Raw genomic sequence first — 25,949 nt, forward strand, 5'->3', positions numbered from 1 at the left:
AAAATGTGTACCAGATTAAAGTAAATCCGTGTCATGGCATATCTAGCTCGACATGTAATTGTTACACCAGTAAAGCCATATTTCTCAGTGATTACCTTTTTATCATGAACTTGTATTCTTATCTCATCATAACAGAATTGATAGACTCTGAAGTACTTGTTGCCTGAAGTTCCATTTTTTAAAAAGCTCAATGAGGCAGGCCATGTCCCTTCTTCTGCTGAAACAATTAGGCAGGTGGAAATCAATTCTGACTTCCCCTGAGTTTGCTGGGAAGCCCTGAGAATGAGTTACTTTATCCTGCCCAGCCAACCAAGAAGATCAAAGACTGTATTCAGGAAGAAAAGGAAAAAGGTGGTGCCCTGCGACAAAATGGGACAGGTAAAAGAAGGATGGGTTTTGTTTCGCTTAAGGTGGTAGTCTTAAGGTGCTGCCAAGATTACATAAAGGAAAATTAGGTGTACATTCTTCCAGCAGCATGTCCTATGAGTTTCTAAGGGTCAGCATCTTTGGAAAATTCAAGGCAAACTGGAAATTGGTGGTTAAACACAGAAAAGTTTTGGTGCAGATTTGCTTACTTACAGAATTTTTCTATTCACTTGTATTGTGCCAAAAATGATGGAAAGTATATTCCCTAGCACATTATAACCCTCTCCCTCTATTGGAAACGTCTAATCTGTGCTGGCCGAGATCCTTCCCCTCTTGATGTTATTTTACCACATATACTTTATGTAACTGCTGGGGGTAGGAGCAAAGGAAAAACTATGAGGACTCAATTTAAAAGACTTTTTTTTTTTTTTTTAAGACCTTACTGCTTTGGCCAAAAAAAAACAAAAAAAAAAAAAACAAACATACAATTACGTACAACAAACAATTATTCCTGAGCACAAAGGCTTCACTATTAAACTGTAAATTCAGATTTAAAAAAAAAAAAAAAAAAAAATCCACTTTTTAAATTACATAAAATAGTGCAGCAATACATTCTGAAGGTGTTTACAGTTCAATATTTTGAATAAAAACACTAAGCAAATTACATTCAATCACAGAAGTTTTATTTTGACAAGTCTGTTGTCAGTTAAAATATATTTGTTTAAATTATAAACTATAAGTAAAAAAAAAAAAAAAAAAAAAAAAAAAATTCCACTTTTTAAATTACATAAAATAGTGCAGCAATACATTCTGAAGGTGTTTACAGTTCAATATTTTGAATAAAAACACTAAGCAAATTACATTCAATCACAGAAGTTTTATTTTGACAAGTCTGTTGTCAGTTAAAATATATTTGTTTAATAAAGCAGCATGTTGCTTTGTAACCATTTAACAGACTAGAGAGCATCACAGTATCAAGATCAGTCTGGCATGAAATGGTTAATAAATATAAGAAACTGACTTGACATGATGGAAGTGCAACGTAGTAGAATTATGACTTACTCCTGAACATAAAAATGGTTCAACAGATAACTTGCCAAGTAGTAAAAAGGATGGTGAACATTGTGCCAAGTGCTGCAGATGTTTGGGATTAATACATCAGAATGGTTAACCATTCTAAAATGATGACAGTCTATGTAAAATATCAGTCTGACATCTATTTCTGAAGTTCCTTCATGCGGTTGAGAGCGCTACCAGCCTGGAACCATTCAATCTGTGTTTCATTAAAGGTGTGATTTAGGCTGATTGTTTCCTGGCTACCATTCTGATGGGTGATGATGCATTTGACAGGCTGCAGAAAAAAGGGAGAGAAAAAAATGGATAAATTAATGGTATAAAACGTACTGGAACAAAAATGCTAATGTCTACACATCACACAATGATGTTCCTCTGTATGGAACAAAATGACACTCCTAAACTAATGGCAGTATCTCTGTACTGCTAATTCTACTGTAGATCTACATCCTTCCATAGTAAACTAAATTACCCATACACATTTCTATTTTTCCTGCACTCCAGAGTTTGAAGAAACCTACTCAAAGCTTGTTAATTCACAAGTTTGTACATAGATATAAAGTTATAGAAATTATACCCTGAGAAAACAGTCTAGAACATGTTATTTTTCAACCAGCCAGCTTGTGAAATTTAAGATCCTTATGAGCTTCTGCCATAATGTGCAAGTGTCTACAGCATGATGGATTGCAGATAATAAATGCATATACCATTGTGATTTTAAATAAACATACAAAAGTTGTTTTTTAAAAAATAATTTGTCTTGTGAAATACTTAAATTGAAGTGTAAATGTAAGCAAGTTTGTACAGAGATGTACCATTGCTTTAAAGCCCCCTTATTGTTTTGGTTAGAGGAATAAATATCTACAGCATGCTTTCTTTGTAAATGCCTTTTCCAGAAACATGTCTTGTCACGCCACATGTGCACAGGTATACATAATAAATGCTGGCAGGCAGAAGAAACAATTGACATGTTATGTTACAATTAACATATTTGTTATTCATGACACATTTAAAATGCCTACAGGGTTTACCAAATATCTATTATATTGCTCAACTGCACAAAACTTGACACAATATATAAATAAGGTTAATACACAGTAACACAAAGTTTTTATCAACATTGTGATCTTTTATTGGTCAGCACTTAGCTACCAATGCAGTCATTAAGTATTCACATTTAAGGCAAAGGTTTGTGAACAATACCTTTCCTGGGGCCAGGTCCTTTAAACCAGCAAGTGTAATCTTGTCCTCAGGGTGAATCTTGTCATAGTCAGCTGGGTCAGAGAAAGTGAGAGGCAAAAGTCCTTGTTTCTTCAGGTTGGTTTCTAAAGAGAAAAAAAACATGTATTGTTAATAGGACAATCTAGCCAAACTGTTCTTCCCTCAGGTAAGAGAACCAGTGTTAACTCTTTCTCTTGAAGTGGTGATGCAGTGATTTGCAACAGCCTTGACATGGCTTTAGCACAGAGGCAGCGTATTGAAAATGATCTCATGGTCCATTTTGTTAAAACGGCAACTGAATTGCCCCATTTTGACATTTTGGTGAGGAAAACTGTCCGTTTCTTTACCAGATCATGGTTTTAGCCATATCCAAATATTCATAAAAATAGCAACTGGTCCAACTTTTACGTTTTGACTATAATACTTGAGGAGGAAGCCCCAGTTTTTCCTGGCTTATACTATTTTGGCAAAACTCACCATGAATTCTTGCAAAGCTCTTTGTAATGATGGCTCTGCCACCTAAGTGCCGTGGTTCAAGGGCGGCATGCTCTCTGCTAGAGCCCTCGCCATAGTTCTCATCCCCAATAACCACCCATTTGATTCCATTTGCCTACAACAAACGAAGAGAAAAAAAAACACACACAGGATGAGTAAAGTATCATGATTATCGTTAGTATAAAGGTGTACTTAGCTACTAAATACATAATAAACCAAACCAAGTCCATTCAACACCTCTAGTAGTTGCATTGTCATATGTTTTTATTCAGTTTATGTTACATCATGTAAGGTAATGTGTGGGAGGACTTTCACCCATGATCTATTGTTTGTATAATATTTTACAGATTTACTTTATAGGCATGTAGTACAACTTCTACCCAATATAATTACAGATTTTATGTCAAAACGCCATCCATTGCATTTGTTTGGAACAGCATTTGTAAGGGTTACATTCTTTAGGGTTTTCAATACTTTTCTGTTTGGAATGTGTTCCTAATTGGGTCCACCTTAACAAGTTTCTTCTGCCTATCTCTACAGAACGTAAAAATGTATAAACCACCAACCAGATATAAAATACTGCTTGTTACCTTGTAATAACGGGCAGTGTCAGGGACTGCTCCATATTCTTGGGTAACACAATTCTTTACATTGTTTGCCTTGTTGTTTTCAATGTTGATGGCACCAATCAGCAAATTGTTGGAAATGTTATCTAGATGACCTCTGAATTTCAGCCATGGCCCAGCAGCTGATATATGATCTGTTGTGCACTTGCCCTTCACCTGTCAAAAAAAAAAAAATACATACACAAATATTTAAAGGATTGTTACACTTTATATGCCAATACCACTAAAGCCATCACCAATTACCCTTTGAAATAGGTTTCATTTCAGCTAGAATCAGAACAGCCTAGCACATTCACCAGGTTTAGGACTAAACAACAAAGGGACAATTTGGCACTAACTTTTAACAAAGTGAGAATCCTGGGCTCTTGACTTTAATATAGCCTAAAATAGGGCACATGATATGTCAGCCTAAATCAGCAATACAGTTCCAATATGGGATTCTTTAAAGTGTTTAAGGTTAAAAAAGGAGCCATTGCCTTAAATGCACTTTCCCTAAAGAAAATAAAACTGTTGCATTTTTGTTTACCAGAAAATGCATGAATACCAATGAACACCAATTACTAAAACTTCCTAATGTCCAATCTTTATTACCAAACTTTTATCAGGGTCCCAGCATTAACTTAAAAAATAGATACTCTAAACTGGACAACATTTAATTTGAAAATTTACTACTGTTATTTTGTTTAAGAAAATACAGCCATAGCATGCCAGGGGCCTATTCCATTTTGGACAGCTAATCCACACATGCTTCCCTCAGCTTTTGGCTTTCTCGAATCTCCAAGTTTGAAATCCACTAACAATCTAACCTTTTTTTTTTAAAATGACCGTCTTTAAACAGATCTGTGCAGGAGGCCCAGCTTAAAAAGGTCTCATCTCAGAAATGTACTTACTTTGCCTAAACCAGAAATGGCAATGCCCTTTGTCAAACACTCATACATGTGAAATTGCATAAAAGATTTTGATGCACCGATACCTTTACCCTGGACAGATTGCATGCCATCTTTCCCACCACTAGTGACATATGCTGGAAATGCCAGAGGGAGATAGGCACACTGCACCATATATTTTGGACATGTCAAATTTTAGCCCGCTATTGGAAATTGATCACTGACCTGCTAGAATGTTTATTTAAAATATTATCCAGATATCTTTGAATAGTTGTAGTTCCATAATTATTGGGCCCAAATCTTTTTAAACTTGGCAAAAATTTGGCCTCCCATGTCCTGCCGGTAGCTAATTGTCTCACATTGGAAATAGACTTCCCCTCAGGGTATAGCTGATCTATATGCACATATTAAGGATGTCCATCTCATGGCTATGCTACATGACCGCATTGAAAACTGTCCAGCTATTTGGGCACCACTGGAATCATACTTACTATCCTCTACAAACATATTTAGGCAACACACTGGCTCCCTTCCCCAGGGAGACCCCACTGGTTAACCGACATCTTTTTATACCTTATGGAGTTTGCTATACTACGGTTTCTTTTACCCCAACCCCCATGTCAACCCTGTTCTGTTATTGTTTCCCTTTCCTGGTTTTTTTTTTTTTTTTTTTTGAATAATTACGGTTCTGTTGTAGGCTCATCCCTCATATACGGTTCAATAATTTTTTTTCTAAAAGACTTGTTTATGATGAAACTGCTTGTATTGTATCGTTTTGATTTCTTCTCATTTACTTAAGCTTATTCTTATATGCTCTACCCTGTATTGTTATTGTCACTGTTTATTGTTATGCTTTCTTTTGAAAAAAACACTAAAAAAAATAAAAAGTTAGTTTGACTAACTTTTTTTATCCCACAACTTAAAGCAGAACTAAATGTTAAAAACTGCAAGCAGCATAAAGGATAGGCGATTTATATGTAATTTATAGCTAAGACGTTTGGTTTTTACACAAACTTATACATGTTCTAAAATATAACAAAACAAGAGAGCATTAATTGCTGTTCTTATTACCTTTATGAGGATCTGCATATTTTCCAAGTCTTTTCCATCCCATTTGTCAAAAGGCTCTAACAGCTGTAAGCGTTGGCTGGTAGGACTCACATTAACACGTTCAGAACTTCCATCTTTAGGTGGATACTGGTAAGTGTCCTGACCGGGGTCAAAGTTCTGAGGGAGCATAAATGTATCCATATGTGACATACAAGCACTGCACAATCTCTAACAGATACAGCGGAACAGAACTAGCTAAAGAAATCATGTAAGTAAAATGCAAGCAAAAAAACTCAATTCAGAAGACATTTAAAAGGTTTTTTTTTTTTTTAATTTTGTTCTTAGAAAACTTCAGAAATAGTGTTTTAACAGCACATCAGCTAGTCTTGGAAACGTGTTTTAAAGTTTAAAGCTATGAAAATATTTTAATGAAAAAATATTGCCACAAACTACACACATTGGAATGTGGTAGGACAGGTTGTGTCATTCGTGCTGGTCACGAAATTTCTGCTCCAATCTACAGGTCACACAAAAGTTGAAACCTAATATATTATTCTAGCAAAGCTTTGAAAACCTGACAAACCTGACCTCTTCGCAGTTACAAGTACACTTGAATGTGACTTATTATTATATATACTATGACCTGGCTAACTAAAAACCTTTAGACATTGGTAAATAAGCCAATAATGAAAACAGCTCAACTTGGTTCAGTTGGAGGGCCAGAAGTATGCAGAATCTATTTTTACAATGGTAGTGCACAAAATGGCATCTCAAAACAAGAAGAACCTTGAAGAGCAACAACTACAGTAGCGAGTTCACCCACTTAAGAGTAAGGTAATGGCTTGCAGTAGATACTTTTAATGGCATAATTGAAGGGATGAATAGCTACTAGAAAAAAAAAATTGCTATCTGTGCTGAAAAATAAATATCAATTTTCAATGTGAGATATACATGCCACATCAAAAATGCAATAAAATGGTTACAGGTAACTCCTTTTCTGTCTCTACATTATTCATCCAGGTAATTTGTTACATTATTTTGGAGCAAGGCCCATTTAGGCACAAACCACATTCATTAGGACGGTATCAAAATTATAGTTAAGATTTTGGCCTACTGCAAAGGTGCATGTAATTTGCATCTTACAAAAAAACATTTAGTAAAGAATACTTACAGATTTAGGCAGCTCATCTGCATCTGGAGCTTCCAGCTTAAACTTCTTTCCATCAGCACCAGTCAGAAAATCTGTTTCTGGGTCGAATTTTAGGGTACCAGCAATTGACAAAGCTGTGACTATCTGCAAATACAAACAATATTGCATACAAGGAATAATACTACACACAAAATGTATATGAACAAATATGGTGCATATGAATTAAATGAACTTTGCTTTTAGTCTCTAACAGCCTTGATTTACTAGTTTTACACTAGCAACAGCCAAACGCACATTTGAATTGTATATAGTGACCGTCACTTGCCAACTTTTTTCAGCCCGTAATGGGACCAATCAGTGACTAAACAAGGATGCGCTCAACACTGTTTTGCCCTCTTGTAGGCAAGTTAAAAGTGTTGACTGCCCAATAATTCCTGCATTGGTAGAACTGACGACAATAAGCATTGCTACCCCAGCACAGTTGTTGATGAAAACAGGGACCAAGGGAAATGTTCAGTTCCCTCCACAGCAACACCAGCAAAACTGCTTTAGAAATAACCTGGAACGATGCCAAACTGCTGACCTCCTTCCCTTGGTTTTTGTTTTTTGACGCAACCTGCTTATCGATTGCACCCACTGATTTATGCAACAAGATTGTAACCATCTCCTTCACCAATGTTCCAATTTTAGGGGATCCGTCCTTCCCCCACAAAGTGGAAACTAAAATGTACTTACAATTAGGATCTAGGGGAGATCAGAGAGCTACACACTTAAACACCAGGGTCATTGGGTCTCTGGAGAACAGTTGATAGACATGTCTTCAGTATAAACACTGGATTTTTTAGCGGTGTGTGATGGACAAGGTTAACACACCACTCGTTGGTCATTTTTATATTCTGTACTTAATGCAGCTCAACATGACTATTCCCCTTATTACTTCCGGGCTTGGGAGGAGGGACTGTGATAGTCAATGGATGCAGAACAGAAGGCCAAAATATTAACCTTGGTACACAAATCATCAATTTGTAGCAAGTTTCAGGAAATGGGATATAAAATTCTGTCCTGGTGGTATATGACACTGGTGAAATTTCACCATGACCACACCATATACAAAAGGACCCCGGGTTCTTCTTGCTGCATCATAACTCAAGGTCAGATGTCTTATAAGAGTTCAATCATTAGACATCTTTTAATTGTGGCCAACTCTTGTAAATCCCTTTACTGGAAAGCAAGCACACCTCCGACACTAGGGTTGTGGATGTGTAAAATCAATTATATTATGCTCATGAAGGACCTTACGGCCAGAGTCAGATGTACAATTGAAAAGTTCAATGCTATGTAGGGTAGTTGACTATTACGGGGAAACACCGGACTTCATGTAGCACCTGGACTCTTCTACTTGACATGAGCATGTCTTACTTGCTATTGGATACTCAGGAAGTATGGTAGTTTATTGGTATACTACAGCCTGCACACGTGTTTTCTTTGGTTTTTTACACAGGTACAGCACACGTTTGATTCTTCAAACCTTGGACAATTCGTTTTACTTTTTTGGACTATGGACTATGTTACACTATTTCTGTAACAAGCAGTTATGCATCTTCTATTGTTCCGGTTACAGTACAATGTTTATTGTAACGTATATATAATTTTTTTTAAAAATTGAAAATAAAGAATGTTAAAAAAAAAAATGTGGAACAGGAGGATGATTGGGGACCTCTGGAAACAACCAATAGTGAGAAGCGATCTACATTCTACATACTTGGGCAACTATCATGAACAGTTTAGGACAGTTAGCATTTTAATGATGTCTTGTTTGCAAATATTCAGCAAATCCATATTGGTCTCTAAAAAATCCAATCAAAAGCCAGGTACGGAGATAACAAATACCTCAGGTGATGTGACAAAGGCATGGGTCTCAGGGTTGGCATCATTTCTTCCAGTGAAGTTTCTGTTGTATGAAGTCACAATTGTGTTTTTCTCCCCCTTTTTAATATCTTGCCTATATGGAGTACATACATGAAATCAGTCAAAAGCAGTACATGAATGTATTGAATACATTATGTTAAAGGAAACCAATATCAAAAGTTTTAGTTCTGATTTAAGAGATTTATATATTTCTTTTTTAAAAACATTGATTTTTTTTTTATATTGAAATCCATTGAGCAGAAGTATACATGGCTTTCTTATTTTATTTCGGTTTAAAGTCTAGCCTACCTGTCCCATTGGCCAATACATGGTCCACAAGCATTTGCAAGAACTACGCCTCCAACTTTCCGCAGAACATCAGCCTGTTTATAGTAAAGAAAAATTGTAACAGTTTTAAACAAGGTAACTGTGCCGTTCAATTAACAAAGACTTGTTAATATTGCATCTATATAAAATGATCATTTCATGTTCATATAGTATATGACTAACTTGCCACAGCAAAAATATATTGTTACTGCATAGAAAAGAACAGTTTGATTCCTATTCGGAATGCGTTAAATAAGAGGACCTGAGAACACACTTTCAGTTACAGACTACAATTCTGATTAAAGTCTTTCAGACTGTATTGCTGGTCAAGTGGTTCTCAACATTGGAACTGTAGCTATAAGATACAAGCAGACTTGAAGCTGACCAATATATATTGTATATATATAGTTAAATTGCTTTTGGGGACTTATAGTAATGGTTCACTATAATGCCAACATGCAGAGAACATTCAAAATAAGAAAAAAAACTTTTTTTTTTTTTTTGCATAAAGTAAAAACTATATACATTGGCAATAAGAAACTCACTGGTTGGTTTAAATAAATAAAAAAATTATAAAAGAAAAATTAATGTGTGGTTGGTACCAGTGACAATATCTACTAGTTTTTGTCTGTGGATCTGTTCTCTCATCCAACTTTTTAGGGGGGGGGGGGCGGGGGTTGACTCACATAACCATCTCTTTCAATGGTGGCTCTGATTTGTTCTGATCCTGGAGTGATTGTAAACTGAGATTTGCACTTCAGGCCATGTGAAAGGGCTTGCTTCGCTACTGCTGCTGCACGGCCCATATCTTCATAACTGGAATTTGTACAGCTGCCAATAAGACCTGAAATTCAAGAACAAACAAGTTATGGTTGTTTGGTTTAAAATTTACAGGCTGTTTGTAATGTTTTCCTGGGAAACTCACCAACTCTGATATCCAAGGGCCATCCCTTCTGTTCTGCGACAGCTCCCACTTGAGATACAGGTGTTGCCAGGTCAGGAGTAAAAGGTCCATTGATGTGTGGCTTTAGCTGTTGGGCGTTAGGGAATATTTATTAACTTAATGTACACACACAGCTTTGTTTAATCACACCATCACTATACTGACCTCATCCAGATTAAGTTCAATCAGCTGATCATATTCACAACCCTCATCTGGTACCAAGTTACTCTTGAACTCATCTGCCAGAGATGCAATTTCTGGAACACAAGATATACACAAAGTTTTTTTTAAAGCTGAACTTCAGGTTTTACACACCGTGTGTGGTTGTGTGCGTTTGGGGGGGTGCAGGAATATCAACTTTGCCAAGCCTCACAGTCTGTCATTCTAGAGGCCTGACTTGTTATAGTCTTTTCTGACGCTGGGGTATCAGAATAAATGACAGCAATGATGTACACAAAGCTTAAAGTAAAGCTGAGGAGTTAACAATGAGGTGGAGTGTACACCAGTTCCCAAATGGCAGTGGGTTTTGTATTTTTTTTAATTTTAAGGTTTAAGCCATCATAGATACATAGCAATTATGCTGGGGATTTTAAATGTCGATAACCAACCACATGGGACAAACAAAATTGCATTCTTCCTTTAAAATATTTAAGTTGCTGCACTAATTAAACTAGTAAATGTGGAGGTGATTTTTCATAGTGAAAAACGATAAAGAAAGCTGGGGTTTTTGGCAGTAAATAATTATATTGATGTCGTCAACGTTTTCAATACTATTATATATTTTAGCACTGAAAACCCTTAATGTACCAAGTGCTCATTCCCATTGTAAAGTCATGGGGTAGAGGACCAACTAGACAGTTATAAATTGAAAGGTTTCTTGACCCGACGCGTTTCGCTATGCAGCTTCCTCAGAAGATTCATTGAAAACGTTATCATACAGTAACTAACAGGGTTGTGCCTTATTCTCCACTAGCTCTTGGTTCCATATGCCTGGCCCAGGCACAGGCACTCCCCCTATATATATATATGGATGGTGCTATACCAAATACTAATGGTGCTGTATTAGGTTGTACCATTATTCAAATATTAAGGATTTATATGAACAGTGTTAAATATACAAACCTGCACGGCCTGTTTTTTCCAAATATTTTTTCATGCGATGGTTATAAGGGAACACAGATGTTGTGGCTCCAATCTCAGCTCCCATATTACAGATGGTGGCCATGCCCGTACAAGAGATAGAATCCACTCCTGGACCATGATACTCAACAATGGCTCCAGTTCCACCTTTCACTGTGAGAATGCCCGCTACTTTTAGAATGACATCTTTTGGTGAAGACCAGCCAGATAACTTTCCAGTCAGTTTAACACCAATGACCTAAGGATAAGAAAAAAAAAAAAACAATCTGTAAGATATCTCAACTCTAAACAGTATTGAATTTTGAGATGTACACATTTCTACAGTGGCATCATATCAAGATTTATGCATTCTGATTTAAAAATGGTTATGATCATTGGTATAGTACATTTTTTAAATTTAACAGTGACTATTTTACACTTGGTGGTAGAATATTGGTTATATAACAGCAAAATTATTACCACAAAGGTCTCTAGTGTGTGTAAATACTTTAATTAACTTAAAAAGTGTAGAAAACCCACCTTAGGACATTTGAGTTCCCAGGGAATTCCAGCCATGACATCCACAGCATCAGCTCCTCCAACACCAATGCAGATGCCCCCAAGGCCTCCCCCATTTGGAGTGTGGGAGTCTGTGCCAATCAGGAGCACTCCAGGATAGGCGTAATTTTCCAAGATAATCTAAGCAAAAGAAAATAAAGCTAAGCTAAACCTTAAACTGTTGTAAAAGGAAAAGGACAAAAAAAAAATTTAAATTTGCCTTTTAAAAATATATTATGAAAACACAATTCATTCAACTCTTCACTGCTTCTTATAACACTAAGTTTCTATCTACAGACTTAACTGATTGCCAATTGGCAGAATAACTGTCTGACAAAGCAAACAAACAAAATTTACAAAAGAACCCTTCAGGACATGCCCAACCCAACAGATAATCAATGTTCCTGCAATCTTTCCTACGGTATAGTTGCTAAAATGTCTGCATAGAACACAAAATTAAAAAAAAAAAAAAATAATGTTACTGCATATTGCCAGTGACAAGCGACAGTCTAATTGGTGCTTGGCACAGAAAACGCCACATCATTACACCTGTCATTTAAAATACAGGAGGCTTCACAGGTAGAACCTCGACATCATGCTGTGCAGGCTTCTAAAGGTCAGAAGGAGATTAAAGCTTTACCATTAAGATTAAAGGAAATGAACTACTATAAAAGGGAAGCCGCTGAAATAATTTAATTTAATAAACTGGTTAAAAATTATCTTAAGGACATAATTCCTAAATTTAGAGGCAAGTTTGAATTCAGAGTAAACTACAAAACATTATCCCAGAAACAGCAACTGCACCCCACATCATGGAGAGACTGGCTTTTCTTTAAGGCTTTGCTCACACAGTTTGTACCCATTTATGAAAATGCCTTTGCCCTACAAAACCTGTATTTCTTTTTGGATGACAAATAATGTTATTTTGATGATACAGTTTATGCAATTCATATACAAAACATAGTACCAATCATATTTTAAAACATATTAGGTTATTGTGGATGGTATAAAATATGGGAAATAGTTTAGTTTTACCTGATGGATAATGCCCGATCCAGGTTTCCAAAAGCCAACACCGTACTTTGCTCCAGCAGTTGCTAAGAAGTTATAGACCTCCTGATTGATATCCTAAAATATATTAAAACAGACAAAAGCCCATCAAATGTCTAGAATAATGCTAATGTATTACCTCTCTTCATAATCTCATCTCAACTACTGGCAGGATCCTCTTTCGTTCTGGCTGCAGTACAGCAATCCACAGCAGGGAGGTAAACGGGAAGTGTTATCACCCCTAACAACTAAAGCCAATATAAATGTTTCCTGTTGTGAACATTAGCAAGGCTCAATGGTTGCTAATGTACATAGCAAGTAACATTTTTATTGACCTATAGATATTGATTACAGGTGGGAAAGCGTCACAATAATTCTACTCTCATACTTAAAATCCTGGGAGCCACAGCTTCTTGCTTCTGGCCACTTTCACAAAACTGGCACAGACTAGGAAGGGCAGTGACCCAATTTAAGTTTTTTCTTCTTTTTAAAAGTTTGTACAAACTCATGCTTACTAGCCAGAAGAGGACAATCATTGATGTCCTATTTTAACCCCATTCTATACGAGTGTGGAAGCCCACCTTTTTGTTCATAACAATATAAAATAGGTAATTACATGTGTGAAACGAAGGGTTCTGTCAACGTATCAAGTTTCAGAAGAACTGAATGCATGGCTATTTGAGTGTTATAAGTGAGAAAGTAGAGAAACTAATCTTGACATAAGCTATAGTGACACTTGAGATGTCATCAGGGTTTACCTTTCCTCAGCCAATCAAAGAGCACTGGAGGTGATGAACGGGGAGACTTGTCCTTATTTAACCTCTAGTGGCCAGGGATCCCCCACTGACAGGATGATTCCCACAGCTGCATTCATATATGAGCACAGCCGTGGGACTGTTCTTGAATAAGAGAATCTCTATTCAAAGTACACATACTAAAGTTATGCTGGGGCTGCAAGAGCAAACACGGGAGCAGAGCTATCAGCAGTTGTACACAGTGACTAAAATAACCAGAATAGACCCCCCCCTTCCCCCATGGACTTTAATGGTTTTCGTTCACCAGTAAAATATCGGGCTTTTCGATCGAATAGCTGCCGAATCGATCACTGAGATATTCGACCAACACTAATAAGCTTTAAATCTTTTTGCTAAATTTCTTGAATAGACTGCTTTTTCATTTTAAAGATATTATGAACAAAATGTTTATACAATGAATGTGTAACTAAACATAAAATGCAAACGGGTAGGTCCTTTATTGCAATGTCCCATCTACAATACAATAATACATACCTTGACCATTACAATTCTGTTGTAGGTGCCACCATCTTCTTCATCTACTCCTCTTCCAGGTTTTGGATCTACAGCTAATCTTGACTGGCCAGGCTGGAAAGACTGCACTAAGAATGTTGCATATCCAAGCATTCTGCACGTGATCCGCTTAGGGTTCGTTAAATAGGAGATTGCAAATAGGCAGTTCAACTTATTTTATTACAGAAGAGAAATCGCCTGTCCCTTTTGCAATAAAAAGCCAGCCTACTTGCAATGTTTCAAAAGCGAACTATAGTTCCTTTTAAGTCTATTTTTTGAGTGTGTGAACTCATTTTAATTTTTATATTAAGCATGTACCTTTTTATGCTTTAATGATCAAGTCAAAGATTCTTTCATACTACATAAATGCATTATCCGCAGTCTAAATTTGAAAAAACTTGGCAGAAAAAACTGCTTCAAGTCAGAACGTAAAAAAAACATTACAAATATATTAATTTTGTTATGTAAGGAATAGACAAAAAGTTAATCTTTCATTAATTTGGTCTATTGGTTTGCACAGCCTAAGAGATACCTTTGCTCTTTTAAGGTCCTTTTCTCCACCGAGTTGGGCCTCAATCAAATGGTCACAATGGATGGTTGAAGGCACTGCTACTCTGGGTAACCCACTGCTAATGAACTGCAACATTGCCATCTGGGCTGTGGCATCCTGCATGGCAACTCTATCAGGGCGTAGACGGAGGTAAGTCTTGCCTCGCACAATGTCTTGCTTTATGGGATCATCGAGATGGCCATATACAATCTTCTCAGATAATGTGAGAGGTCGGTCCAGACTAAAAAGCAGTATGTAAAACTAGTTAAACAGTGATTAGAAATCATTTTACTTAAAAATAAATAGTAAACGTCAGGTAGTCAAGCAATGTTAAACGTCAGGTAGTCAAGCAATATTAAATGTGTTCCTCTTCTGAGTAGCAGGCATTTTCAGGTATCACTTTGAAAAGAAACCCAGTAACCTAAAATTCTGGAGTGCTTTAAAAGAAAAAAGCAACCACAGCTTTCATAGCCAATACATACGCTCACCCCTTTTCACCACCTGTATGTGAGACTGTTCCAGCTTTTTCAAGCAGATTCCCAAATGCTGTCAATGGCAGGTATTGCCAATAAGCTTGTCATGCCTGGGCTATGGCATAAAGGTATTTTGCTAGGGTACATGCATGTTTATCAAACTAGAAAGGGGAACGTGAGGGTCAAAACTAGAAAGGGGAACGGGGTCAAAACTAGAAAGGGGAAAGCGGGGGTCAAAACTAGAAAGGGGAAAGCGGGGGTCAAAACTAGAAAGGGGAAAGCGGGGGTCAAAACTAGAAAGGGGAAAGCGAGGGTCAAAACTAGAAAGGGGAAAGCGAGGGTCAAAACTAGAAAGGGGAAAGCGAGGGTCAAAACTAGAGAGGGGAAAGTGAGGATTAAAACTAGGAAGGGGAAAGTGAGGATTAACCTTCCAAATGGAGATTAAGTATCTATGGTCAAGGTTCTAACGCAGGCACTTTTTACAATTTGTTTTTAACAAGTCATTAAAAAATGTGTAGGCTGCCACTGCCAACCTTCTGAAAATCATATGTTGTCCTAGAATCTGCAATAGTAGAACTGTCCTACCACAAGCCACTCAATGTATCCTAAATACCCATTACTTAAACTAATGCTCTCATCTTTTCTCTTCTGATACATCCTGCATGCTTCTGAATATGCAAGCCACATATCTTGGGGTTTCATGATAGTTGCCTGGCTGTGTCTGCTATCAATACCCTAATTACTGACCTGGAATAAGAATACCACAGGATGGATCAGATTGAGACAGTTACTGTCAAATCAATGTCAGTCTTTTTGTTATCTGAAAACAAGCATGTCACTCACCGTTTACGAACAATGTCAACATTTTTTTGCACTTTTTCTTAGCTTATATATTCATTGGGTTCAAAGTGGCTCATGGCCACTTTGGCTCTCTGGCACAGGACGGCTGAAACATGGTACCTCCGGGCTCCATGACCTAAGGCTTGCTGAAACATAAGAGTTTGAAAAAGATGGAAATAAGATATTTTGTTTAGAGACAATTACATGGAATCAAATAATCATTCATAACATCATGAATCAATGTGGTTCCCTAAAATAAAGTCTCATGAACAAGATGAGTCAATTTATCTTTATGTATACAAAACAGCATGTATGTAGGGGGGAAGTTGCAGTGTTTTTTTCTCCCTACACACCTTACACTTTCTCTGCTACTAGTCCAGGTAGACCAGTGTCAGCCCCCCCTGGTATGCTTATATACCGAGAAGTTTGAGATTCCAGATTTTGACAACTCACACTTGAGCAATTTTTTCATGTTCAGTTTTAGTGATGGAGAGATTAGGTTATGTCATCTTCCTGATCTCATTCCCCAGTTTGGCATCCTGAATTGAATACCCTACTGCAAAAATTCCAGGCTCACATATAAGCTGGAGGAAAACAAAAAGCACCTCTCAATGCAGGTAGAAACACGATCTGGGAAGTTATGCTACAAAAATCACTTCTTTATAAATCGAACTCATTAGAGAGTTTTCTCTTCCCTACAGTAAAAAAAAAAAAAAAAGCAAAACTTGCATTTCCTCTTTTAAGAGAAACTCAATGCAATCGTTGCACATGTTGATCAAAAATGTAACGGAAAAGTGCTTTACTTCCATGATTTGGCTCTTCTAGTTGGACAACTTAATATCTGGGTCTATTCCAAGTATAGGTATAATTTATTGTATTTCACCCGGTGGCCTACTAATTGTTATAAACCTTTGGGACTCCAGTATCAAGATCTGTCAGCCATTATCCCTCATTCTGATCCCACCAACCTTGGCTTTTTGGTTATCCCACTGCTTCAATTGTATTCAATATTAAAAAAAAAAAAAAAGGAACCAAGAGGAACACCATCTTGTAAAACCTATAGAGTTTTTGCCAAATTTTCACAGTAGATGTGTGTGCGTTAGAAGCCTATATACCCAACACATGTTATTCAGTGTTCTCCCCCGCCCCTTTTAGCTGGGTGCACCACCCGGCACTTTTCAATATGCACCCGGCTGTATTTGAGTGGTTAGTGAAGAGTAGGGTCATAATGCAGGAGCTGCCGCCTGCCTAAAATTTCTTGTCATCCAGCTTTAAAAATTGCTATTGTGCTACCTTACTAACAGACAAATCAGTGAACTAGTAACAAGTAACCCAACACACCAAGGGGCATCAGAAGATTCTCCTGAAGGTAAAACAGAGAAAAGTGAGGATTCACCTCCAGCTGCGGAGACCAAATACTATAAGTTCTATTGCAGACACTTATTTTTACAATTAGTTTTTAAGTTATTTTACAGAAGTATGTAGGTTGCCATTGCCAAACTTCTGAAACAAAATTTGTTGTCCTAAGATCTGCACTGTCAAAAAAAAGAAAAAAACTAAAGGCGAAAACACCCTGTAAAACCTGAAGGAGGGAAATTAACGCACTCTGCAAAGGTAATGTCCTAAAAAAAAAAATCAGAAAACATAAACATGGTTTACTACCTAAAGCAGGGTCTCAAATCACATAAGGGGCATCACATAAAAAAAAAAAAAAAAAAAGGGTAGACAAGCCTTCTATTTAGTAAAAATTATAAGCTTAGGTCCACTTTAGGATCTACAGTGTTAGTAGAAGTATAGATCCTTCCTCACCCTGAGACATTATATCACACCCCATCCTCGTGTATTAAACTGAAAATAGAACATGCTTGTCTTTGTGAAGCATGAATTCCCTTTCCCATCATTAAATTGTCTCCCTTCTGCACCAACTTTTCTCTTGTTGGACATTTTGGGAGTGATTGGTTTTTGTTGTTAGCAGCTTTTTCTGAGGTCGGTGTACCTGACCTATCCTGTCTATGTGAGGGGAGGCAGTGACTGAGGTGGAGGCCGGTATCTCTGGATACATTGCTATCATCCCACTGAGATTCCATACCTGGAGCAGCATACTACTGGCAGCAGGAACCGGACTCTGGCACAGTAATTCTTAGTGCTGGGACTCGGTGGGAGTGTGAAGAAGCAACTGGGGTCCTTCTGCCTGCAGCGCGGTCAGGCACTTGTGTAGACCGCCCTGCTTCTACCTAGCTTTCTGGGACTGGGTCCTCCTGCCTGAAGCCTGGTCAGGCACTTGCGTGGACCGCCCTGCTTCTACTTAGCTTTCTGGGACGGGGTCCTTCTGCCTGAAAACATCAGGCACTTGTATCGGTCATCAATAACAAAAATGACCGATTGTATGAGATCCTTCCAATCATAATGTAATATTTGCATGAAAATAAAACTGCAAAGCCCCTTAAAACAATGCAATGTCTGAATGGCCTTATATAGTAAGCAGTAAGGACATTCTAACTTTCTACTGATGAAACTTTATGGACTTCACTTGTCTATTTTATCTGACAATACTGAAATGAGGAGAAATACATTGAACAGGACACCTCCCCAGCGGTAAACCTAAATGTGACTCGGTAAAAAAAATAACAGCTGAAAGCGATAACCCCGAGCAACACTCAGGGTAGCTAAAAAAAACAAAAAGTAAAAAATAAAGACTTACTTGGTCCCACCGGCATCCGGCCATACTCTAGCCGTGTCGTGGATCTGTACCCCAGCGAGGCCGGCATTCCCCGGTATCGTCAGTGCATAGAGCCATCGCTAGGGACGCAGTGGGAATTATTTATCTATTTATCTAATTATTTTGTATTGCATTCAATACAATAACTGTATTACATGCAATACACTGGATTTATATGTCTAAAAGTGGTACATTGTCTTTCATGAAAATTTATTTTACAGTATCAGTTTATTAATAAATTTATTTAACCCCAAAGCGGTATTCCCGAGTGTGACTCGGGGTAGATTTTACATGCCAAAAGCGATAATCCCGAGTCGCACTCGGGGTAGCTTTTAACTAAAAAACTACCCCGGCGCCGTGCTGGTGCCTGCAGGTCCTGGAAGAAACGTCCTCCAATCTCCAGTCGCGAACTGCAGAGAGGATCTCCAGGCGACGGTTTCCCAGTGGTGCATGCGTCGTTTGGGGCGGGAGTATCAGCAGGAAATTCAAATAATTTTGTATTGGATCCAATACAAAATAGCTGTATTGAGTCCAACACAAAGAAATATTTTTATATATATATATATATATATATATATATATATATACACACATATACACACACACACCTGTACAGTTATATTACATGTTCAATTATTTTTTAAACAGATTTTTGTGTTTTGTTAAAGTTTATTATTAAATTTAATAAATATTGGACATATTTCAGTGAGTTATGCACAGGAATTATAAGCCTATATTGTAAAATAAATTGCATAAATAAATACATACAATTGTACCGCTTTTTGCATGGAAATTTGTACAGAATTAGAGCTGCTATTGAGGTTAATTTATTATTTTTACATGATTTTGGGTTTCAAACTTTATTATACTGTAAAAAAAAATTTAATGACACACAATGTACCGCTTTTAGACATATAAATCCGGAGAGAGATGAAGGGCCCAGGAGTCCGGAAACGCAGGCTAGAAATAAAGATTTGATTGCAGTGTCCCCAGTAGGAGAATGAGACTTTTCCCACTTCCTGTCTATGTGACAGATGTCACCCTCAGAGCCCCCATCTATAGGAAGGCATTTCAGATCCAGCCGCCTAGGTCAGATATGAATGGCATACAGTAAGGTAGGAGTGTTATGAATGAAGCTCAGTATATTCCAATTAGTGGCCCTAAGCATTGGGCCAGGTGAAGGTGGCACCGGGTACAATGGCGGGGAAGTGCCACCCACTTGGCACAGCTGTATCCCTGCGGTCACCTTGGGGTCACCTTGAAAAGTACAACTCAGGAGGAAAAGCTTACTAAACACACAATGCCGCGGCCTGTCACTGCAATACACTTCTATGGGCAAATGTCATATATCCGTTACCATAGAGACAGCAGCCCGGTCACCTGCACGTATAGAACACCCGGCCTGCGCGCTAATGTGACGCGTTAAGAATCCAAATAAATCACCAGGAAACCTGCGCAGGTCAAACCCAAGCCCTCCGCTACACCTCCGCGGTCCGGTGCTGACACCAACAATATTTCACTGTATACTAACTCACCTGAAGCCGGCCAGCTAGGAGACAGTAAGACGCCATTTTGTTCACTGACAAAGATGAGGTCACATGGGTCTGACGTCACCACACATATTCTTATAGGCTCTTGTGTGGGCGTGGTTACGGCACTTAGATGGGTGTGGTGAAAGGGGCCCTTGAAGTGAGGTATACGCGCGTTGCAAGAAATATATCCACCGACTTTACAAGAAAAAAATCTTTATTTTTCTGCTAAGCTTAATAAATATATATTTAAAAAGAGATCACGTAACTTTTGTCGTGTGAATAGTATTCTTTAAGTTATACATAGTGTACTATGGACCTGTGAGGACGGTATGAGTGACTAGAACACATGAAGGTGACCACTTGTGCCCTCTAGTCACGTGTGTCCGCATTAGAGTTGTCACGTGCTGTGGTGAGCGCTATATTCCACAGGATGGGCAGATGAAGGTTGATGGAGACAAATTAAACTAATTCATTGTGCGATGGCTTTTTGCGACAGCTAGAATTTGATTGCAGAATGATGAGAAAACTGTTTAATAAAAAATCATTATATACCACCAAGTGCAAATCATTTTAAGCATGTTAGTTGATTTACTTATATTCACATGCATTGCCTAAATAAACAACAAGGAATATAATATACATGGTGCAGTGGTGAATGTAGACAACAGTGGGCCCTGTGCAGAACTGATTACTCCGCCCCCTCCCCTACACCCCACAACCCAACACCGTACATCCCTTCCCCAACACCCCCTTCCATACACCAAACACTCCTTCCCCTACACCCCACACACTTACCCCCATACCCCTCCCTCTACAACCTACGCCCCAGCCTTTCCCCCTACAACCCACCCAAACACCCCTTCTCATACACCCCACCCACTTACCCCAACACCCCTTCCCCTATACCCCTCTTCCCTCAAACCCCTACACCTTACACCCCTTCTCCTACACCCGACCCACACCCCTTCTCCTGCACCCCACACCCCTTCCCCAACACCCCACACCCCTTCTCCTACACCCCACCCACACCTCTTTCCCTACATTTCAACACCCCTTTCCCTACACCCCACACCCCTTCTCCTACACCCCACCCACCTACCCCAACACCCCACACCCCTTTCCCTACATCCCAACACCCCTTCCCCTACACCCCGTCCCCTACACCCCACATCCCAACACTCCTTCCCCAACCACGCCACATCCCATCCCCCACAACACCCCCAACAGTGGGCCCTGTGCAAAACTGACTACTCATCCCCCACACCCCTTTCCCAGCACCCCACCCACTTACCCCAAAACCCCTTTCCCACAACACCCCCAACAATGTGCAGGTGTTCCCTGGATCAACTTTCACTGTTATTTTTACTTTAAAGCTTTAACACCCAACGATGTTGCTTCCCTATCCCTACGCCAAGGTATGTATAGCTGGGCAGCATAAGGAGGCCACACTAATCAGAGGGAAAAGGCGTGCAGGTTGTCATTGGACCATGCAAGCTGCTATTGGGGCCCCGCTGGCCGAGGGGTGTCCAGGGCCACTATGCAGCGGCTCACTTTGCACAATGCAATGTCTGTCACTGACATGGTTGAAAATATCCTGCTTTACATTTGTCTGGTTTGTTAGGTTACAAGACAGCTCTGAGAAATGTTTGGAATGGCGGTGATCTTTTCTTCAATAAATGCTTATATGACATTAAACTTGAGAGAGGAGGGCTGATCGGTGAACACCCGGCTCCATGAAGAGGGGAGAACAAGGTGACATATAGGAAGTGGTTATTGCATACCTCAAGATCAAGGTACCTAAACAACCCTTTTATGTAAAGTAAAAATTCAGAATAAAAAAAAAAAAGGGTGCAGCACTGCCCCCCAATTCTCAACCGCCTAGGCAAAGGAGAATGAATGGGAAGTCTCCCGGATACCTACGCCATGCATCCCTGGAGGCTCTTGAGTGCTCCTTCTGCTCATGCCCAAGATTGAGCCATTTTGCGCAAACAGAAAAAATTGTCGATCTCACGCATGGGCAGTTTTTTTTCCATCCTACGTCACCTGATCTCGCGCCTGGGTCGGGTGAAATAGGATGAAGAACCCGGAAGTAGAGGAGAAGATGTCGGTGCCCGAGCGCCAGGTCTGGGACAATGCGGGACCCGATGCAAGATACCCCTGGATGGATCGGACTGCCCAGCGGGGTCTTGGGTGCTCCCCATGCGCAGAAGGGGCATTTTCCTTCAATGAATGAATCAAAGCAATGTGAACACACAAAACGATGGGTCTATTGTGAATGTCATCACAACAATACAAACTGTGGTTTAGTAGCGTGTATGGCCCCCACGTGTCTGTATACATTCCTGACAATATCAGGGCATGATTCTGATAATGGTGCCCAGGAATATCTCATCCGGAAATCAACGAGCTCCTGGACCGTCTGTGGTGCTACTTTTTAGAATCAGAAGCCCCAACATCCATAATGTTCCCAGGTATTGGATCCAGGATTGGGGAACATGACGGACAATGTTATCAATGTCCATGTCATCCATGAAGTGTCTACACACTCCGGCCATATGAGGCTGAGCATTATCCCGTAGCTGGAGGCCCCACTGCACTGTAATGGCTTGCAGAGGGTCCCAGGATTTCCTGTAGCTGACAATTTGGTAAACAACATGGATGTGGTCAGCTTGCTGGAGATCATCCTGTAAGGCCCTGCAAGTGTTCCTCTTCACACAAAGACACAGATACAGGTGCTGTAACCTTTACGGGTTGTAACCTTCCATGGCCCTCTCTAAATCTCCTTATGTAACGGCTCACCTCCCGGTATCTCATTTGCATTCTGGAAGGAAAGCAACCCTTTTAGTAATGGTAGATATCCATATATATATAGGATATCCATCCTGGACTAGCTGTGCAGCCCGAGGGGGTCTGGGTATTGCCTTGTGCTACTCTACAGTATCAGCAGTGACAAGGCCACCAGGAAGATTCATGAAGAATCAGTCAGCAGAGAGAAATGGGAAAACCATTCCCACCCCCTGCACACCTGTTGTTGCTTTTATTTGCTTCACAATCACCAATGCCTCCTAACTGAACAGAAAGATATCTCACAAATAATCAATTGACTTTGTGTTATAATGTGTTGATGGAGGTTGATGAGCAGTGTGTGTGTGTGTATGTATGTATGTGTGTATGTATGTATGTATGTATGTGTATGTATATATGTATGTATGTATGTATGTGTGTATGTATGTATATGTGTGTGTACGTATGTATGTGTGTATGTATGTATATGTGTATGTACGTATGTATGTGTGTATGTATGTTTCATCACAATAAAGCCCACCTAAAGCGTACCTAAACTGGACAATTTTGCTTTACATAGAAGGGTACAGAACTCTTTGAATAAAGTAAAAATGTTTTTTGTTTTTTTTAATGCAACACCCTTTAAAAAAAAAAAAGTGCAGCATTGCACCTATGTCATGCATCCCAGGAGGCTCTGGCTGCTCGTTCTGCACATGCCTGAGATCACCAAGGGGAAAGAGATGCTGATCTAAAACATGCGCAGTGAGATCAGCTTTCTTTTTTTTGCCCTTCACAGTGAATACATCACCCGATTTTGCACCAGACCTAATCCACCAAGGGAAGTGATGGCGATGTCACGCCTGCGCAAAAAGATCACCTCTTTTTTTCCCTTCACAGTAGCTGCATCACACCTGCGCAGTGCAAGATTGGGTGACGTAGCAAGAAGACCGGAAGATAAGGCAGAAAATGGCGGCGCCTGGCGTAGAGGAATCCCAATGAAGGACTGAATCGCAAGAAGGACCAGCACCATCAAGGGATCTGCGGGATTAAAGGTAAATGTGAATTTTTGTTTTTAGTTTACTTCCACTTTAAGGATTAATATTATAAGGACTGATTTTCATCTTGGTGAACCTAGTAAAGTTTTAACATGTATACTCCTATTTCATTACACAGCCTTTTAACTAGATCACTTGTAGTGACAACACAAAATAAATAAAGTTTCTACAAGGAAAAGAGAAAAAAAATCTATTATTGTCCAATCTGTTAACAGAAAAGTCTGCCACGCCCAGGAATGAAAGTCACATTGTACTCTGCAACCAATCCGGAGACGATATCACAGTGAGGCTTGGAACGCAGACGTTGTTCTGCCGTAGTGTGCAGTAGGGGAAGATGGCGAAGCATCACCCGGATTTGATTTTTTGCAGGAAACAAGCGGGAGTCGGTAAGGTTTATGGGGGGTTTGGGAGTAAAATGTCGGCGCCCCAGGAATGAAGTGAGACCGGTGCCCGGATATTCATTCAGGGCAGACGCTTTTCTTGTATTGGGAGAAGCTCTGTTGATTTACACGTGATACGGCTCATACATGTAGCTCTGCGGGCAGATTACCGGGAGCTCACGTGTGATCAGATATATAGAACACTCCTACGTGTACTCATATTAATAGATTAGTGTTACTTAGGCCTGAAGGCATTTCTACTATTATCATTAATTAACAGGATTTATATAGCGCCAACATATTATGCAGTGCTGTACAATAAATAGGGGTTATTAACAAACTGGATTTATATAGTGCCAACATAATATGCAGCGCTGTACATTAAATAGGGTTTGCAAATGACAGACAGATACAGACAGTGACACAGAAGGAGGAGTAGACCCTGCCCCAAAGAGCTTACAATCTAGGATTAGCTAATGGCAGTGTTGGAATTCCCAGTGTCAGGCTAGGAAATCTTTAAGAGAAACTATACTCAAAAATAAAAACAAACTTCCCTTTAATCCCACAGTGCAGTCTGATCACTCCAGGGGTGTTAGGCATCGGGTCCCGCGTCATCCCGGAGCCGGTGCTCCAGGCGCCGCCATCTTCGTTTTCTCTTCCGGGTTCTTCATCCTACGTCGCCTGACTCAGGTGCGAGATCGGGTGACCTAGGATGGGAAAAAAAAATTGCCAATCTCACTGCGCATGCACAGGCTCCTACTGCGCATGCACAAGATGCTTGGACATGCGGAGAAGAAGCGCCCAAGAGCCTACCAAGATGCGTGACGTAAGTATTCCGGCTTTGCGCTCCATTCATTCTCGATTGCCTAGGCGGCTGAGAATAAGGGGGCGGTGCTGCACCATTTTTTACTCTACATAAGAGTTGTCTACCCTTTTATGTAAAGTGAAAATTCTGAGTATAGCTAAACAATTGTGTGCTTTGCCAGGTTAGGGCAGCCAGTCCACAGCTTTACAAAAATTTCTGCTGGAGCTCCTCTCCCGTTCTTTCAACTTATCTATGAACTGAAATGGAAAATGAGGAAATCTCCTAATCTGGAGTGTGAATCCTTTTGGCTGCTGGAAAAAATGTTTTCAGTGATAGATGAATGATTCCCCCCCCCCCCCTCCTATTGTGTGCTGCTTCCCCCATCTCCTAGATTGTAAGCTCTTCATGGCAGGGTCCTCTCCTCTTCCTTACCTACTGTCATTTGTAACCCCTATTTATGTACAGCGCTGTGTAATATGTTGGCGCTATATAAATACTGTTTATTAATAATAATGAGTAAGTGCTGTACACACAGTGCCCATTCTGTTCTGTGGAGGCGGGAGGATGAGTGAGCAGCCTCCCCGCTGTGCTTTTTTTTTCGCTTGACTTTTAAATTATTATTATACAGTATTTATATAGTGCTGACGTATAACATAGTCATGACACTACCTGTCCCTCTAAGGGGCTTACAATCCAATGTCTCTATCATAGTCATATGTCATTAATACAG

General features: G+C 39.4%; 1 protein-coding gene across 1 annotated transcript; it reads right to left on the minus strand.

Annotated features, from left to right (window-relative positions):
• Positions 1–1,223: 1,223 nt before the first annotated feature.
• Positions 1,224–20,298, minus strand: ACO2 (aconitase 2). The gene is made up of 17 exons (XM_072421086.1): positions 20,199–20,298; positions 15,948–16,090; positions 14,614–14,872; positions 12,760–12,852; positions 11,707–11,865; positions 11,170–11,425; positions 10,213–10,304; positions 10,030–10,135; positions 9,791–9,948; positions 9,087–9,160; positions 8,760–8,871; positions 6,891–7,013; positions 5,741–5,896; positions 3,747–3,938; positions 3,139–3,271; positions 2,644–2,765; positions 1,224–1,717 (listed from the first exon to the last, which is right to left on the minus strand). Exons 3-17 carry the CDS (start codon positions 14,752–14,754, stop codon positions 1,583–1,585), a joined length of 2,052 nt encoding a protein of 683 aa, XP_072277187.1. The 5' UTR covers positions 14,755–14,872; positions 15,948–16,090; positions 20,199–20,298; the 3' UTR covers positions 1,224–1,582.
• Between the last annotated feature and the right edge of the window lie 5,651 nt (positions 20,299–25,949).

Source organism: Pyxicephalus adspersus, chromosome 8 (assembly GCF_032062135.1).
Source record: "Pyxicephalus adspersus chromosome 8, UCB_Pads_2.0, whole genome shotgun sequence".
NCBI classification, from domain to species: Eukaryota; Metazoa; Chordata; class Amphibia; order Anura; family Pyxicephalidae; genus Pyxicephalus; species Pyxicephalus adspersus.

Coding starts and splice junctions, on each gene's coding strand:
- ACO2 (XM_072421086.1), bottom strand. CDS start 14,754: ATGCAGGATGCCACAGCCCAGATGGCAATGTTGCAGTTCATTAGCAGT. Junction 11,426..11,706: donor GGGAACTCAAATGTCCTAAG/GTGGGTTTTCTA, acceptor TCTTATCCTTAG/GTCATTGGTGTTAAACTGAC. Junction 9,161..9,790: donor CCATTGAAAGAGATGGTTAT/GTGAGTCAACCC, acceptor TACTATAAACAG/GCTGATGTTCTGCGGAAAGT.